The following is a 17,523-nucleotide window of genomic DNA, read 5'->3' on the forward strand; positions in this document are numbered from 1 at the left end:
AGAGTAGAACTAGAAATTCCTCTTTCACGACAAACTTCTGCTTTCTTCTTACCGTTCTAAACATCTTTAAGCATGTTAATCTTTTCTTCTAAAGTAAATTTTAGGAGTCTAAGGAGCTTTTCTTTTAGGAGTCAGTGTGTAATTAATGTGACTATGTTTTCTACAACACAACTTTCAAGACGCGAAAGCACAATCAGAATACAAACGATAAACATCTACGACAAAAACAACAGTGAAATGAAATTCTGGTAAAATTTGTTTCATTTGTCATGTTTTTAAGTCCCTTTACGTAGTTTATTAGGTGCGAATGGTCAAACCCCTACACTGACACTTGAATCACAAATTGTAAATTTCCAACAACACAATATCGGTCGGTGGATTAAACAGAAGAAGTTTATTGCGGGCGGCAGTTAAAAAGGGTATTTATTTATAGCCACGGCCAGGTCAACAACGTAAAAAAAAACGTTTTTCGATCTTATTTTCTCTCGTTATAACCAACTTTGCCTCGCTATAGAGGGTTACAGTTCAATAGAAATTTCAAGGGAGATCTAATGTACATCTTTATAAGCTAAACCTCTTAATAACCGTGTTCGTTATAGAGGGAGTGTACTGTATATATATATATATATATATATATATATATATATATATATATATATATATATATATATATATATATATAACCCCAAAATTGGCCTAAATAAAAATAAAATAAGTACACAGTTAAGGTTTGATTTCGTTACACCGTACCACCATTCGCTGATATACGTATTTCTGCCTCTTGGCTTCATCAGAGCGAACTTATGGTAAGCTCATAGGAAAAAAAAACCTTTTCCCACTATAAAAGTAAATATTTGAAAAATATTTACAAACAGACGCTACAGCGACATCTACTGATGAGAATATAAATCGGAAATCGAATTCAGGATTCAGTCTAAATCTGTGTTTTCTAAACGTTGCAAAACAAGCAGACGACAAGTGGACTGGCATGGGCATGATGAAGCCAAGACTGTCTATTTTATTTCTATTATTTTACTCTAATGGAGTATTAGGAAATTGTTTTCACGAAGGGATTTCTGTCTAGACGAATTGGCATGACATGGATACAAATAATAAACCCCCATGCCAGTGCATTCGTTGTCTGCTTGTTTCGCAACGTTTAGAAAACACGGATTTTGGGCTGAATCCTGAATTCGATTTCCGATTTACCTATATTTTCATGGCCTAAATGAGTTTCTGAGAAATTAGGAAGGAATAAAAAGAAAGAAAAATAAGAAATAAGATGACATTCAATAGATTGGATTTATTGCTCATAAGAATATGACCTAAGTATAAGACTTTTCTCTATTTAGTAGCACTGTTTAAAAATTAGCTTATCTTAGGATCGTTCATTTGTATCATGGGCGACCCATGGAATCTTGAGTTACCTTCTCCACAAGACACCACACTTCAAACAGTCATCGGTTTAGCGATCTTATTTTAAGTGATCTGGTCTTGCTATGGATTGGCTGTATTAAAGACGGGGTCCTAAAGCTTCAGCCGCATCCCGCATTTTGATCTCCACCTTGTTCGATCAATCCATTCCTCCTCATTTATTGTTTTATCTCTCATTATTCGTCTGATTCCTTCTCTTTATTCTAATGCTGGTCTTCCTGTCCTTCTTGAATTCCATGGAAGATAGTGGTGGGAAACTTTGCCGTAATCTCCACTAATTGTTTGGGGAAAGCTTATTAAATTCCTTTCCTCCGAGGGTATAAATATTTTAGGGCCAAGGAACTGTTAAAAGATATTCCTTCTCAAGTGATACTTAGAGAAGAATAAAGAGCAATTGATCGATATTATACATTTAATAACAAGAGAATATTTTACAAAACAACTATTACGAATAAAAGAGTTTGTTTTAAAAAATTGTTCATTTATATACCGGGGTTTGAATATCGCACGAAATAGCCAACTATACCACTGTTCATTACATTTTAGAGGCAGAGCGTAACACACACTTGGGCTAGCAACTTGAGAGCAACCCACAAACAGTAAGGTCCGACACTTACTCATCTCGTACTTTAAGACGAATATTTTTTTAGACCAGAAGTACAGATTGTCACTTAAGATTCAAACCAATATTTGTGAAAACAAAAAATCAACTAATTTTAATATAACTTTTTGTTTTACAACACATAGACCTATTTTGGCCATCGTTCGTTCGCATTAAATGCCCGTACCATAAAAGTTGTTTGAATTCTATTGTATCTACGGTATTGTAAATCCTCCCTGTTCTTCTTATTTCTTCATTTGGGATGTGATCAGTCTGGATATCCGACACGCTTTTCTACCAGTTCCAGTTTTTCTTCTTTCATCGTCAAAATATTACGTTTATATGGGATTAAGCCACAATTGATTGTAATGAAAATTAAATTTTTAACTAACTAAAGTTATGGGATGTGCTTTTTATATTCCATCCAAAAATATTAATTATTCCTACAAACTGGATAACATATTTTCTATATTTAGTGCTGAAGCTATTGCAATCTACGAAGCGTTGACATTTTTATCACAGTCTACAATTGATTCTGCAATAATTATGGTGGGTTTAAAACAGACTCCCTGTCTGTTTTAAATTCCTTGGTTTTGGCTAAACACCCAAGTTACTCCTCCAATTATATCATATATGTAATTGAAAAAAGGATTTTAGAACTGCAAAAGGTTAACAAAAGCATTAATTTTGTATGGGTTAAAGCACATGTCGGTCTCGAACATAATGAGTACGTGGATATGCTGGAAAAAAAAAAGTGTAAAAAATGGTTTGACCAATAAACTACCTGTAAGTTTTTGTGATGCACTAGTTTATATTAGAATGAAATATCTCAATATTTGGAACGAATGTTGGTCACAACATACTTATACCAACCCTTCTAGATACTGCAGTATACAAAATCAAATACCGAATAAAACGTGGTTCCAGCCATATAATTATTCAAGAAAATATATCACAACTGTAACACATCTTAGATTTGGCCACGCCTGTTATCCCTCACATCTATATAAAATTCATGTTCTCGAAAATGATCTTTGTCAAAATAGTGGCAAAAAAGGTGATTTAGAGATCATATTTTTTTCGAATGCCAAAAATATAAGGATGAAACAGATCAATTTCTTCAACAATTACATGATCTTAATGTACAGGCCCCGTTTAATATCCTTAGTCTCTTAGCTAATGGAAATGAGAGAATTTATAATGCATTAGTAAAATTTCTGTCAAGTACCAAAATAGTCTTGTAGTATCTACTATCAAAAAATGTATATGCAAAATTGTGGTGAGCAACTTAGACAGTCCATAGCAAAGCAGCTGTCGGATTGAGTAGATAGCTGCTCAAGAGTTTGCTGTGGAACTCTGAGAACCTCATCATCTTGTTTGTATGTAAATATAGATAAAAAGGAGATAATACAAAAAAAAAAGTGTTTTGAATTATATTACTTATGTGTACCGTTTTTTCAACACACTGATGATGTTATAAAGATGCTATATTTAACTTATTTAACTTGTATATTATTTTAATTTTAGTTCTTAAAGCATATTATTCAGCTTCTCGTTATTGGTATTTTATGGACTTTACGGTCATAAAATGTATATGTTTGTTTGAGGTATTAGACATGTTGTATGTTGTAACTGGCTGATTGACACCTAGCCTATGCCAATAAAAAAAAAAGGTTTTTGAAATGTGGCTTCAAAACACACAACTCAATATACAAGACGTAAGAGCGTTTAGAGGAAGCACATGTAGAAGCGACCACTACCTAGTAAAGGCTAAAATAATAATAACGAAAATAATGAATAAGAGCAAAAAACAATAGAAACCAAATACAACTTAGATAGCCTCAACAGACTCGATATAAAGCTCTTACAAGAAAACTTTGATAGTGTTGAGCACCATTCTTCTTCTTCTCGTGCCACTCCTAGCGGAGATTGGAAATCATCATGGCCACTGCGACTTTGTTAGCAGCGCGCCTAAAAAGTTCAATCGAACTACACCCGAACCATTCACGTAGATTACGAAGCCACGATATTTTTCTTCTTCCCACACTTCTTTTGCCCTTAATTTTGCCCTGCATGATATTTCTTAAAAGTTCGTACTTTTTACCTCTCACAATGTGCCCCAAGTATTCCATCTTTCTAGTTTTTATATCATTTAGAATTTCGCATCTTTTGTCTAAAGTTTGGAGTACTTGCGTGTTAGTGACGCGGTCCATCCATGATATTCTGAGAATGCGCCTATAGCACCACATCTCGAAAGCTTCGATGTTTTTTGTGGTCAACTGTTTTAGTGTCCAAGCCTCTACTCCATACAACAGGGTAGAAAAGACATAACACCGCAGCATTCGTATTCGTAACTTTATATTGATATCACGATTGCAAAAGAGTTTGCGCATTCTATTAAAGACTGATCTAGCGATTTCTATTCTACATCTAATCATGAGCACCATTACAATTACATAAAACAATGTGTCAAATGTGCAGCAGATGAACACAGAATGCCAAAGAAAGTATTGAACTGGACACCGTATGTAAGAAGAAAGCAAGGTAGACCGAGATTAAGTTGGAAAGAAGGAATCGATAAAGACTTAAGTGAGAGGGGAGTTGAAGTAAACCTTTGGAACGATCGCGATAAATGGAGACTGGAAATCAGAAGACGGCATAGAAGGTTATAAACTGATTGATTGATTGGTTTTTTGGAAGAATCCTGAGAATATACTACATACACAGAGACACGAATAAAGAAGACTTGTGAAGGCTTTCAAAATAAACAAAACTAAATAATGAAATAAAGATACCAAAACTACCCTTGGCCACATAATCAGAGGAAGAAAATACCAGCTTCTGTAAAATATTATGCAGGGAAAGATTTTGGGAATGCATTGGAAGGAGAGGAATGTGATGGCTGCGCAATTTTAAAGAGTGGTTTAATTGCTCTTTTAACCAGCTTTTAAAAGCAGCATTGAACAGAGTTCTTCTTCTAGTGCCGACTCCACTAATGAAGGTTAGTTATAACTATTGCAAATTCTTGTCTATCTTCTGCTTTTCTTAAAAGCGTGTGTTTAACCGGGTCCAGTAGCGAATGTTTTTCAGCTAGGATATTTGTTGTCTACCATGACTCCTTTTTCCTTCGATTTTACACTTCATAATCAGCTGCAACAACTTGTACTTCCCATTTCTATGTATGTGCCCCAAATTTGCTATCTTTCTTCTTTTAATGGTGGTCAAAAGTTCTCTGCCTCTTCCCATTCTGTGCAACACCATTTCGTTCATAATATGATCCGTCAATGATATTTTTAAAATTCTTCTAAAAAGCCACATCTCAAAAGCTTCCAACTTTCTCATCAAGTCAACATTAAGAGTCCAAGCTTCGGCACCATAAAGAAGAATAAGGTGAATATAACATTACCATACGATATCGGATTTACAGATTGAGACTTTGGTTACTTAGAAATTTCCTCATCTTCAAAAAATCTGCTCTTGATTGCTCTATTCCTGATCGAATTTCTGATTTCGGATTTAGATCTTCAGTAATCCAGACTCCTAGGTACTTCATTTTGTCCAGTTATTCAATATCTTCATTTTTTAGCTGGATCCTTGTTATGACTTTACCCCTCTTGCTGATAACCATGGTTTTTGTTTCCTTTGTGTTTATTGTTAAACCAAACTGTTCCCCAATATTACAAATAATGTTTAGTAGCGTCTGCAGGTCTTTCTCACTTTCAGCGATAGTGACCGAATGATATATGTATATTTTCACCATCTATTTAACAGAGTTTAAATATCCATAATGATCGCCAACCTTCGAAAGAAGATGGCATCTTAAGAAGATCGTTTTTGAGATAATTTTTTTCTTTCCTTAACTGAATTTTGTAAGCTGTGTGATATTTATGGCAAAATATAAATACCCAGAAAACTAATGAATGCAATAAAAAATTGTTTTGTTTGTGACACACAAAGAACTAAATAATATTGTCATAAACATCCAGTAATTAAACACCAAACAATTGGAACCAACAACACAAAGACGACCTTACATCAATAGAAATAATATAGTTATTATATTTAGCCTTAAATGCATTATCCATAAAAGGATATCTTTCAAATATAATATTTAAGAGGCAATTGTGTAAATATCATATGTGCAATATTTTTATGTCCCATTAGTATTTTTTTAGAATTACTGTGACTAATTACTTAATTCCATATATAATTAATAGCCCAGAACAAAACTAGGAATGTAAGTGGGTTCCAACACCAAGGTGATATTCAATATGCAACATGAAACATGCAATATCCAATAAATATCGCCAATTAATATGTATCACTTACAAGCATTTAAAACTACTGAGGATTGCTTCACTGAAGCAACAGAGATAAAGATCGTCCAACCAAAATCACATGAGACATTAGGTGCATATATTTTCGTAATGGATGTTGTGTCATTCTTGAGATATTTTTTATAATAATATTTAATAATTTTTTGTTATAATTGTGATTTAGTACCAAAAAATCTAGTAGTTAAGTACGGTATCCAATATAGTAGTTAAGTACAGTATCCAATATAGTAGTTAGTGTTCAAAATGCTACATGAAGTCAATGACAATCTGCAACTAATGATGTAAGATGCAAGAGAAAGAAGAATGGGATATGTGATGTTAGAAGTAATTTGGTGATAGAAGTAAATCAGAGGCCACATTACTATCATTACATCAAGAGGAAGAAGCAGCAGTGGCGCACCCAGGTGGGGGTTTTGGGGGGTTAAACCCCCCCCCCAGCAGGACCCTATTCTGACACTGTTACTCACACATTTTAAGGACTCAAAATGGAGGTAGCACCATAGAACAAATTTCGGTGACCAACCGAAACCCCCCCCCCCAGAGGCAAATTCTAGGTGCGCTACTGAGAAGCAGTGAAACATTTGACCAAAAAGGAGTTTTTATATCACATTCTATAGGATCAAGCATTAATTCTACCTAATATCTAAATTCATTTTACTATATCTTCTACATATCTTGCCAATAAAAGGTATACCTAATATGCGAAGAATATTATATACTTTGCAATGACTTTGAATGACACTAGAGTAGTTGCTTAAAGTCAGTAGAACAAGTTCTTTTGAAATTTGCTATGCAGTATTTTATAAGGTTGCTTCAGTGACTTGCTTGCATTTAATATGCTTTTGATGATCTGCTGTTACTACAAATACATTTTTACAAATTCATCAGTAGAAACTTTGGCAGAAATTGTCTAAATTAACTTGAAACTCTGGTCCATTCATATTTTTGAAAATGCAAAATCTTATGTATGTACCTATTATAAATTATTTCAGACAGAGATAGGTAGAAAGCTACAATTACAAAAATATATTTTTTGAAAGAGCTTTTTGAATAGAATAAAGCCATAAATAATTCAATTTTAGACAAAATCTCATATTGTAAATAGGTACTCAACAATATTCTGATTGAATTAAGAATGGCAAGATACTTACTACGTTGGATGGCAACTTATGGCCTGGAAGATATTTAACATTTTCATGAGTTTCATTGATAATTTCAGTCAGCTTTTTTCCATTTATCATCTCTTCATAAACATACATTGTAACTCTATTATCCAGATTTTCCAATCTTTCCGCATTATGACCTACAATTTTTGCAATTGCAGAGCCCCTGAAATATTTATTTTATTTTTAGAATGAACTTTAATAGTAAAATATAACAAACAAAAACCTTTACTCTGTTCAAGGTTAGTATTACCTAATATGTTAGGTTAGAATAAAAGTTTAGTAAATGAATTAAAAATCTAATAATTGTAACAAAATAATTATTTACCAGTTCCCACTGCCGACTATACATATTTTTTTAGGTTGTGTGCAATCACTGTGTGCCATTTTGACGTATCGCAAGTACAAATTTGACGAGAAAAAATTAAAGTTCTGCTTGCCAGGCTTGGCCAGATGTAACTGCTCGTTAAACTTGAATTTACTATCTAGCGATATCGCTACACTACTGTGACGTGCTGTTTTGATTGTGATAACCTTTCCAACTACATTTTTTATAATGTAATTTGTTGAAAGTTGTTTTATTAGCATATAGAATCTACAAGCATACACACAAAGATGGAAGGAAGTTAAGCAATTTTTATTTATTCTTTTTTAAATTCTAATAGTACCAAAATACTTTTATCAGATTGATAGGTAAAATTTAAGGAGTAACACATAGTGACTCCCACCTACAATCTAATCTAGGTTTATTTTTACATATTCTTTTATATTTAATTATCACGATGCCTATTTGAAAATGCAAGGCTAACCCATCCCAGAAGATCAAATGCGCAAGGCAAAACTTTAATTTTTGGTAATTAGATAATTAAAATACATAGGTAGCGATTTATACAGCATATATAAAATTTAATATTGTCTGCGGTACAAATTTGCAATAAAAATTACACTATGAATTAAAATATTAAATAGAGTTTTCTTTCAAATATGTTTAATTGAATATTACTTGTTTTAAATTGTTCATATATTTTTTGTTATTGTTAGGATAGCTAAAATAAAAGTTTTGTGTTGTAGATGTAAAGAGTTTCATCCAACAATCCAACATCAATCCATCAAATCTTCCAAAGGAAGATTTAACCTAAATGCTTCACTTAAGCAATGCGCAATCTAAATTACTTGAAATGGATAGAAAGCTATAAGTTTAAACGATTTTGTCATGTCTATTAAAGCTATAAGTTTATTAAACGATTTTGTCAAATTATCCATATATCATTTAAAAATATAAAAAAAAGATTTGACTTTACTATAAAACCACAGAAAAAGATTATGTACTATGGAATATGGAACACAAGAAATGATACATAATGTTCCGAAATCGGTTCTCTTCGCGCATGACGTAGTCAAAAACGCTTGTTCACGCAACATTGGAAAGACCATGGATCTTTATTCATACGTCCATGGGAAAGACTTTTAATTTTAAGTTTTTTTTTATAATCAGGCTAATTTAATTATAGTAATTATAAAGAAACCATAAATTTATGTTATTATAATATTTAGTTATAAATAATATTTTGAATTTAATTTAATTTTATTGATTTTTGGTACATATGTATTTTGTTCACATAGATATCCTTTATAAAAAAAGTTTTAATTATTTTTTTTTATTACACATAGGTACAGGTCGATCAACTTATACTCCCGAGTTTGATATTTCAGAGGTTTAAAAAGATACAAAAAAGTGGTATCTACATAAAAATGGGTCGAGTACAGCTAAAAATTTTTAAATTATTTTCAAATATACAAGGTACTCCCACTTCTTAATTTGTTAATGATCACTTTGTAATGTAGGTACACAAAATTTGTACGTATATACTCAACTAAACACAAAATCAAAATAAGTTATGATAAAGTCAACTTTATTTAGATCGGATGAGCCATCAAATATGTGTGTAGTGAGGTCACACAATATTGGACAGTGTTTTAAATGACATCATTTGTAATTTTCACACATAAAATTATCTTGGTATTGTTTAATAATTATAATAATATGTAAGCACTACGGGCCTAGTAGTCCCATGGCTGATGTACTATTCTTTGTCACTCCCTTTTCTTTCCCAGTTCGTTACGTTAAGTCTTCTCATATCTTCTTTAACTTCGTTGCTCCATCTTGACCTCGGTCTTCCTCTTCGCCTCTTGTCTGCCAGTGCATTAGGTAGTACCATTCTGGAAATTCTAGGTGGAATCATTCTCTGCACATGACCTAACCATCTAAGTCTTTGAACCTTTTAATTACCGCTAATCTGTTGCCACAAGATTTTACGCTTCCAAACTAATAAAAACACCTGGTTTTTGAAGTTATACTTCTATACGCGCATTTTACGTTGGAAATTTGTACGGGAGTGTATCGGCAAAATCATTACATATGTAAGATATAGGTAAAAGAGAGACAGAAGTTTATATTAATTCGGTAGATATATAAATTTGGCTAAATTCTTTTACAAATAAATATTCTTCCTGGAACTTCTATGATTCGTAATAACCTATATACTAAAATTTTTGACCCTTTTAATATTTATTATTAAGGACTCAATAGTTATTGTCTGTCTGTTTTTCTGCCTTTTTGTGCTATAACTATAAAGAAAAAATCCTAAAAATTTGATACTTGATACATAGCTTGGTCCAAGGTCAAACCCCATTGAATTTTTTCTTCTTATTCTTTATAAGCAATTCTGCTTGTTCATTAGCGAATTAATACATCTATGGAAGATCAGTCAATCCGTCTTTTGCCCGGCCGTCCGATACTTCTGGTGACTTAACTCTTGCTATTTTGACGACACGGGTCTTCCCCATTCTGCTTATGGGGTTATTCCGTTTTAATTTTTTCTATTTATTGTCTATTCACTTACATACTATACGGTACATTTTTTCTAATGTCTTCGCTTCTCTTTCGATCTCTCAGCGTATTTCCTCTAACTCTTCTCAGTACTCTCACCCTCATCTCTGCCGTTTCCAGTTTGTGTTATGCCTGTGTCGGGTCTTGTTTTTAAGGTATTTTTTATTATTGGTCTTACACTGACTTTATAAATTCTTGACTTCATCTCAGTGTTAATGTGTCTGTTTGGGCATATAGTGGTATTAATTCATCCTGTCAGTCTATTTGCTTTTTGTACTTGATTTGTCACTTTTTTGTCAAAGACTCCATAGCTGCACATTAGTAATAATGGTATTTTATTTCCATTACTTTTCATCAAAATATTTATTCAATCCTTCATTTACTATACTCCTATTACAGGTCAAATGTTGTTTATATACAGCAAACGATGCACCTATATACCTAATTCTGTATCTCTTTCTGCTCTCTCTTACCTATAGCATTACATATGCAATGATTGTGCAGACTGACTCCCATATAAATTTGTAATGGCGAACGCGTGTATAGAAGTATAATTTCTTTCGGTAGTCCCACTGGACTGCCACACCCGTTTTTTTTTTGTTATGACCCATTTTTCAGAAGCATATATCACTATTGGCCTTATCACGATCTTGTATGTCCTTAGTTTTGCTCTTCGAGATGTAGTTTTCCTTCTTAACAACCCATTGAGAGCATATACAGCGCGGTTGCCAGACATAATTCTGGCAGTATTATGTACTCAAATCTTTTAACTTCTTAATTTATATTGTGTTACCTTTACTGTTATCATTATTATGTACTGCCCCTGAACGAATTTCTTATTTGTGCATTCCATATACTTCGTTTTTGCTTCATTTATATACAGTAGCTTGGTTTCTACCCTCTCTTTCAGTTTCATGACTGCTTCCATCAGCTCTATTTTGATTGTAGCGAAGATTACCAAGTCGTTCGCAAATGCTAAGCAGTGATGTTTTTTGTGGTGGATCGGGCCTGTTCTATTAAGGTTGCTTCCTGTATAATCTTTTCTAATATTATGCAAACATTTTAGATGATAATGGACCTCAAAGTCTTCTGTTATACTATTGTTTATCTAGACTTTATTCTGTTTCCTTTGATGTGTTGTTGTTGTTGTTGTAATATGTTAATAGGAAAAAAGTGGGAAATATAAAAAGTATAAGATAAATAGATTTATTCATGTAAATTTCCACATTATTACATTATTATTATAAAGATAAAAAACACAATACAATACATGAGACAGATAGGTACTCACGTCAATTGAATAGAAACTGTGGTAAATCAAGAGTTCTTTAACACTATGTTAAAAAGACTTAATAACTATTAATATCGTATGGGTATAGAATCGAATAAACTAGAAATATACTTTATTGTCACAGAAAATTGTACAGTTTTATGGACAAAGCTTACAAAAAGTCAGAAAATAACAATAATTACAAATTACTGAAATTACAAAAAGCGCCAATATCACAAAATAAAAGATAATAGAGTAAATAATTAATTGCAAAATTTAAATAAACTGCAAATTGTATAATAAAATATTACGCACTAATCAGTTAAAGTTGCTGCATATGATACCCAAATATACAATGTGTCCGTAAAGTATGGAATAAATTCGATATTTCCTAAATAAAAAGCCTTTTTAAAAAAATCTAAAACATGTCGATTTTTAAATTTAATGTTCTACATTTTACAATAAAAATTCATTATACAAGGTGATACACATTACAGTGATGACGTCATCGGCTCTTTTTTAAAATGTAACACCCTGTATTTTAGTACATTTTTAGATCGATAAAAATGAGCTGATTCCAAAAAAGTATAATACTGGGGGCCTAACGGATATAATTTGAAAGATATGTGCTTAGAAAATTAATTTTTATTGATTTATAATATTAATAATTTATAAATAAATTATAATAAATAACTTGAAAGTAATCCAGTAATTAATACATGACTGAATATTAAATGTTCGAATTGAAGCTCTTGTTGTATTTGACAGTAACCCAAACGTTGTACAAATTCTTGTAGAACCTTGTTTATGCTTTCTTGAGAAATATTGTTTATTTCTTTACTAATTCTTGTTTTTAAGTCTCCAATATTTGCAGGTTTCGTTTCATAAACAACATTCTTTTAATGACCCCACATAAAATAATCCAAAGGATTGAGGTCTGGCGACCTCGCTGGCCATTCAATATGTCCACGTCTTCCAATCCACCTGTTCGGAAAAATTTCGTTTAGGTACCTTCGAACATCTAAAGCTAAAGCATAATGCGAAGGCGCACCATCCTGTTGAAACCATAAACTTTTATCAAAACCTCCAAGATTAATTGTACTGGGGAATAAATTAACTAAAGTAGGTACGAGATCATCATCATCATATAAAGGGCGATTGCCGCTTCGGCGATTGCCGCTTCCCGCATTTCAACATCCTTCTTTTCCTATCTCTCCAATCTCCCTCTTCTAGGCCTCTAGATTGCATTGTTTTTGTAATTTCTCTTCTCCAGGAATTTGGTGGTCTTCCCCTTTTCCTTCTTTCTGGCGGAACATACATTAAGGGTTTCTTTGGCCACCGCTCCTCCTCCATTCTCATCACGTGACCATACCATTGTAATTGCCTTCCTTGTATTCTATCTGAAAGAGTATCTCTAATTCCTGTACGGTTTCGTATTTCCTCATTCCTGATTCTTTCCATTCTCGATACTCGACATGACCTTCTAAGATAATCCATTTCTACAACGTCTACTTTATCTCGTTCATTCTTTGTCATCGTCCAACATTCGGCACCATATGTGGTAATTGGTTCTACAATTGCTCTGTATACGCGAAGTTTGGTATGCATCTTTATTTTATTAGACCACAGTAATGAATTCAGTATTCGGATGCATTTTTTCCCTTGGGTTATTCGGTTTTGTACATCTATCTTAACTCTGCCATCTGCTGATATGATGCTTCCTAGATATTTATACTGGTTGCAGCCTTTTATGACTGCGTTTTCAAGCCTCAGATCTGTGGTATTTCCTCCAATTTTTAAATATTCTGTTTTGCTTATGTTTACAGTAAGCCCCCATTTGGCATATTCCTCAAATAATTTTCGATTCATATAATTTATATCTTCCTCATCGGTTGCAACCACCACCTGATCATTTGCAAACAACAATGTATACAGAGTTTCTTGTTCCACTTCGATGCCCATAAATCTACATTTATTTCTCCAATTCCTCAATGCTTCTTGGACGTATATTTTAAAGAGTGTCGGTGACAAACAGCATCCTTGCTTTAGGCCTTTAGTGACTTTAAATTCATTTGAGGTTCTGGTTCCAATTTTTACACAACTAACTGCATTTTCGTACAATTTATATATCGCTCGGATATACGTCGAATCCAATCCGGACCTTTCGAGGACCTCAAACATTTTCTTTAACGGGACACTATCATATGCTTTCTCAAGGTCTATAAATACCAAATGGGTCTCTCTACTTCTTTTGACACGCTTTTCAATTATTTGTCGTAGGATAAATATATTGTCAAGGCAGGATCTCCCGGTACAAAAGCCGCTTTGTTCTTCAATATCTTGTATCTGTCTTTAAACCCTCTTCTTTAATATTCTGCCGTACAACCGGCCCACAGCGCTCGTCACACTAATACCTCTATAATTGGAACAGTCTCTTTTATTCCCTCTCTTATATATGGAACTTATATAAGATTTATTCCAATCTTTAGGAATTTCCTGGTCTCCACACATACATTTATTGAAAAGGTCTACTATTAATTCTAAAAGTGCAGTCGGCCCATATTTAACCAGCTCTATGGGAATGTCTCCAGGCCCTGCGGCTTTTCCGTTTTTAGCCTCTTTTAAGGTTTCCGTCAATTCAGATAATGTTATTATAGGGATTTCCTGTCTTTCGTCTCTGTTGTCTATTAATTCCCTTATCTTTTCCCATCTGTACTCTACTCTATCCTCTTTCAGCAGTTTCGTATAATATTCTTCCCATTCATTTAACTTTATGAGAGAAATGTTGTCTTCATTTATTTTTCTCATTTTTCCTAAACTGCTTTAATGTTTTCCAAGCTTGTGCCACTTTTGTTCCACCCATAAATCTGTCCAGTTCATCACACTTAGCCTCCCAGTTTATATTTTTCGCCTCATCCACGTCTTTTTTAACTTCTCTATTCCATTTAGCGTATATTTCTCTGTCTTGAGGATCTTTGGATTGAAGCCATATGTGATATGCTTGTTTTTTCTTGAGAACTTTCTCTTCTAGTTCCGTTGATAACCATTCAGGTTTTCCTTTTTTCCGATTTTCAACTTTTTCCAGTGCTTCATTTGCCGCTTCATGAATATATTTTTTAATTACCTCATACAGACTTTCAGGGTCTAAGTCCTTTGTTTCTATATTTTTTAATAGGTACGAGATACCCACTTAAAAACTGAAGGTATGTTGGCCCGTTTAAATTACCCTCGAAATAGTAGGGTGCAATGATTTTATTTCATACAATGCCAGCCCATACGTTTACCTTTTGCGGGTATTGTGTATGATGTTCCCGCATCCAGTTGTAGTTTTCATTTGCCCAGTAAATTACAATTCTGACGGTTGACCTCGCCATTTAATTTGATTGTAGCCTCATTAGAAAAAATAATATTTTGAACCAAGCGAGGGTTTCGGTGGCTGTTATCCATCATTATTTCGCAAAATTGTATTCTTTTATCTGGATCATCCTCGTTTAATTCCTGTACAACTGTACTTTTACGTACTTTAATTGTGTACCGTTGTTTTGCAAACATCGAGATCACTACTAACCTTACGAAGAGAAGTGTGCGCATCTTCTTCAAAGCAAGTAGAACATCTAATGTAACATAATTTACAGAGGGAAGACCTGATTTGCGTGCATTTTCAACCGTACCAGTTTCTCGAAATTTTTTTTCAATCTTACTTACTGTCGACTGCGTAATGGGTATTTCTGAATATTTATCATTAAATAAATTGCACACTTCCATCTGAGTTCGCTATTTGTCTCCATATCCAATCATCATGAGTATTTCAATTCTTAGCTTTACACTCAAATTCATTTCTACATAAAATTAGTTCTAAGCAATAATACAGAACATTCACGAATTAATACAATTATTGTACTACTTAATTGTTATTGAATACTAAAAATAATTACAGTTTGCCAAAAACTAGAAGTAGGCTACTTTTTTGCAATTGATAATAAATCATTTATTTTCTAAGCGCATATCTTTCAAATTATATCCATTAGACCCAAGTACTATACTTTTTTGAAATCAGCTCATTTTTATCGATCTAAAAATGTCCTAAAGACAGGATGTTACATTTAAAAAAAGAGCCGGTGACGTCATCACTGTAGTGTGTATCACCTTGTATAATGAAATTTTATTGTAAAATGCAGAACATTAAATTTAAAAATCGACGTGTTTTAAATTTTTTTAAAAAGGCTTTTCAGTTAGGAAATATCGAATTTATTCCATACTTTACGGACACACTGTATCTAAAAATACTTAAGTTACTTGTACATAAAGGTACTGTAATTTCTTAGTTATTTTAAGAAACTCTTCTACTGAATAGGGTCTTTCAGATGATAGCATAATTTTCAGAATGATCACTTGTATATGACGAATTCTTACTACCAGGCAAAGAATATGATTTATTTGCAATTGGGACAAAGCTCATCTTCTCGCCTAACTTTAAAATATTATCACAGGCTCTTTTAGGAGTTAGATTTGAATCTGTTAACATCTTCTGTATCATAAAAATACTCAAACTCCTTTTATGCATATCACAAGAGTCATGTTCTGCAATACTATCTTCAGAAGATTCAATTAATGGAATTGGTTCTCTTGTTGTATTCCTTGTGTTCATTGTACCACAGAATACACCAACCCAAATTGGTGTATTCTGTGATTGTACCATCGAGCTTTTTTGCTACGTCGCACGCCTGGGTCAGCTGTCAAATCTCATGCTTGTGTTCATTTGACTGTACCATGAGATAGGACCACAATAGGATCATAGAACTTTATCCGGTGACCACAGAACTAATAACCAAAGGGTTGAATTTACCGAAAGTACAAGCTGATTATAGCCGCAAATGTCAAACATGACACAAAAATTTCGGTTTAGCAGAAGTCACAGAATAATAAACAATCAGAATGCCCACTCTGCTTGTCAAGATTAGTACGCGCAATCAGCCATATTTTAAACGGAACCAGTGCTGTTCAGCGAAAAATTTATCAACCAACCTTTAAGAAAATTGAACTCAAAATAAATTCATGAAGTCATCAAGTCAAATGAACATCAAATATATGAAACGAAGCAGGAAGTGTTCTTATAGAAAAAGATAAAATTATCTTGTAGCGGAGACATTACCTACAAAAAAAATCTGAGGGTATCGTCGTGAAGGGCGAAGATTTTGAAATTAAAAGATTTTGAACAGGTTTAAAAACACCAGTGTGTAAAGGACGGAGGCTCATAATAACACATATAGGCAGCGATTCGATTTTTTTGGACAATAGCTTGTTACTATTCGAATCCAAGAAAACCATCGATTACCGTGAGGAGAGATTCGAATGTTGGTTTTCAAAGATTCTAGCAAACCTTGAAGCAAATTCTGTCGTTGTTATAGACAACGCGGCATACTACAGTCGACGGTTGGAGACAATACCAACAACTGCCTAGTGAAAAGGTGACATCATCAACTGGCTGTCTCAAAAATATACCATTCGATGACAACATGTTGAAAGGTTTAAAATACAACTATTAAATCCCGCGAGGATACATATACCCGAATTCAAAAAATATGCTGTCGACGAAAACAAAGTAATTGTACATCGCTTCCCTCCTTATCATTGTGATATGAACCCTATCAAGCTTATATGGGCTCAAATAAAAAAACAAGTAGCAAGAGAAAACAAGAGTTTTAAAATGGAGGAGTCGAAAAGCGTGTTAGCTACTGCTATACAAAATGTCACACCGGAGTGCGGGATTTAGACACAAGAGTGGATATTTCGGTAGAACCATTAATTGGGCCATGTTAAGCAAAAAA

General features: G+C 33.2%; 1 protein-coding gene across 3 annotated transcripts in view; it reads right to left on the reverse strand.

Moving 5' to 3' along the window:
* Gpdh1 (Glycerol-3-phosphate dehydrogenase 1) overlaps positions 1-8,146 on the reverse strand; it is a 61,653-nt gene extending 53,507 nt beyond the window's left edge. The window contains exons 1-2 of one of the 3 annotated variants that reach the window (XM_072527096.1): positions 7,864-8,144; positions 7,524-7,701 (exon numbers count right to left, since the gene is read on the reverse strand). In XM_072527096.1, the coding sequence (XP_072383197.1) occupies positions 7,524-7,701; positions 7,864-8,123 (438 nt within the window). In that variant the 5' untranslated portion in view covers positions 8,124-8,144. Of the gene's footprint in view, positions 1-7,523; positions 7,702-7,863 lie in introns of all 3 variants that reach the window. The other 2 variants (XM_072527094.1, XM_072527095.1) reach the window with 2 other exon arrangements.
* Between the last annotated feature and the right edge of the window lie 9,377 nt (positions 8,147-17,523).

The sequence above is a fragment of the Diabrotica undecimpunctata genome, chromosome 3 (genome assembly GCF_040954645.1).
Source record: "Diabrotica undecimpunctata isolate CICGRU chromosome 3, icDiaUnde3, whole genome shotgun sequence".
Classification (NCBI taxonomy): domain Eukaryota; kingdom Metazoa; phylum Arthropoda; class Insecta; order Coleoptera; family Chrysomelidae; genus Diabrotica; species Diabrotica undecimpunctata.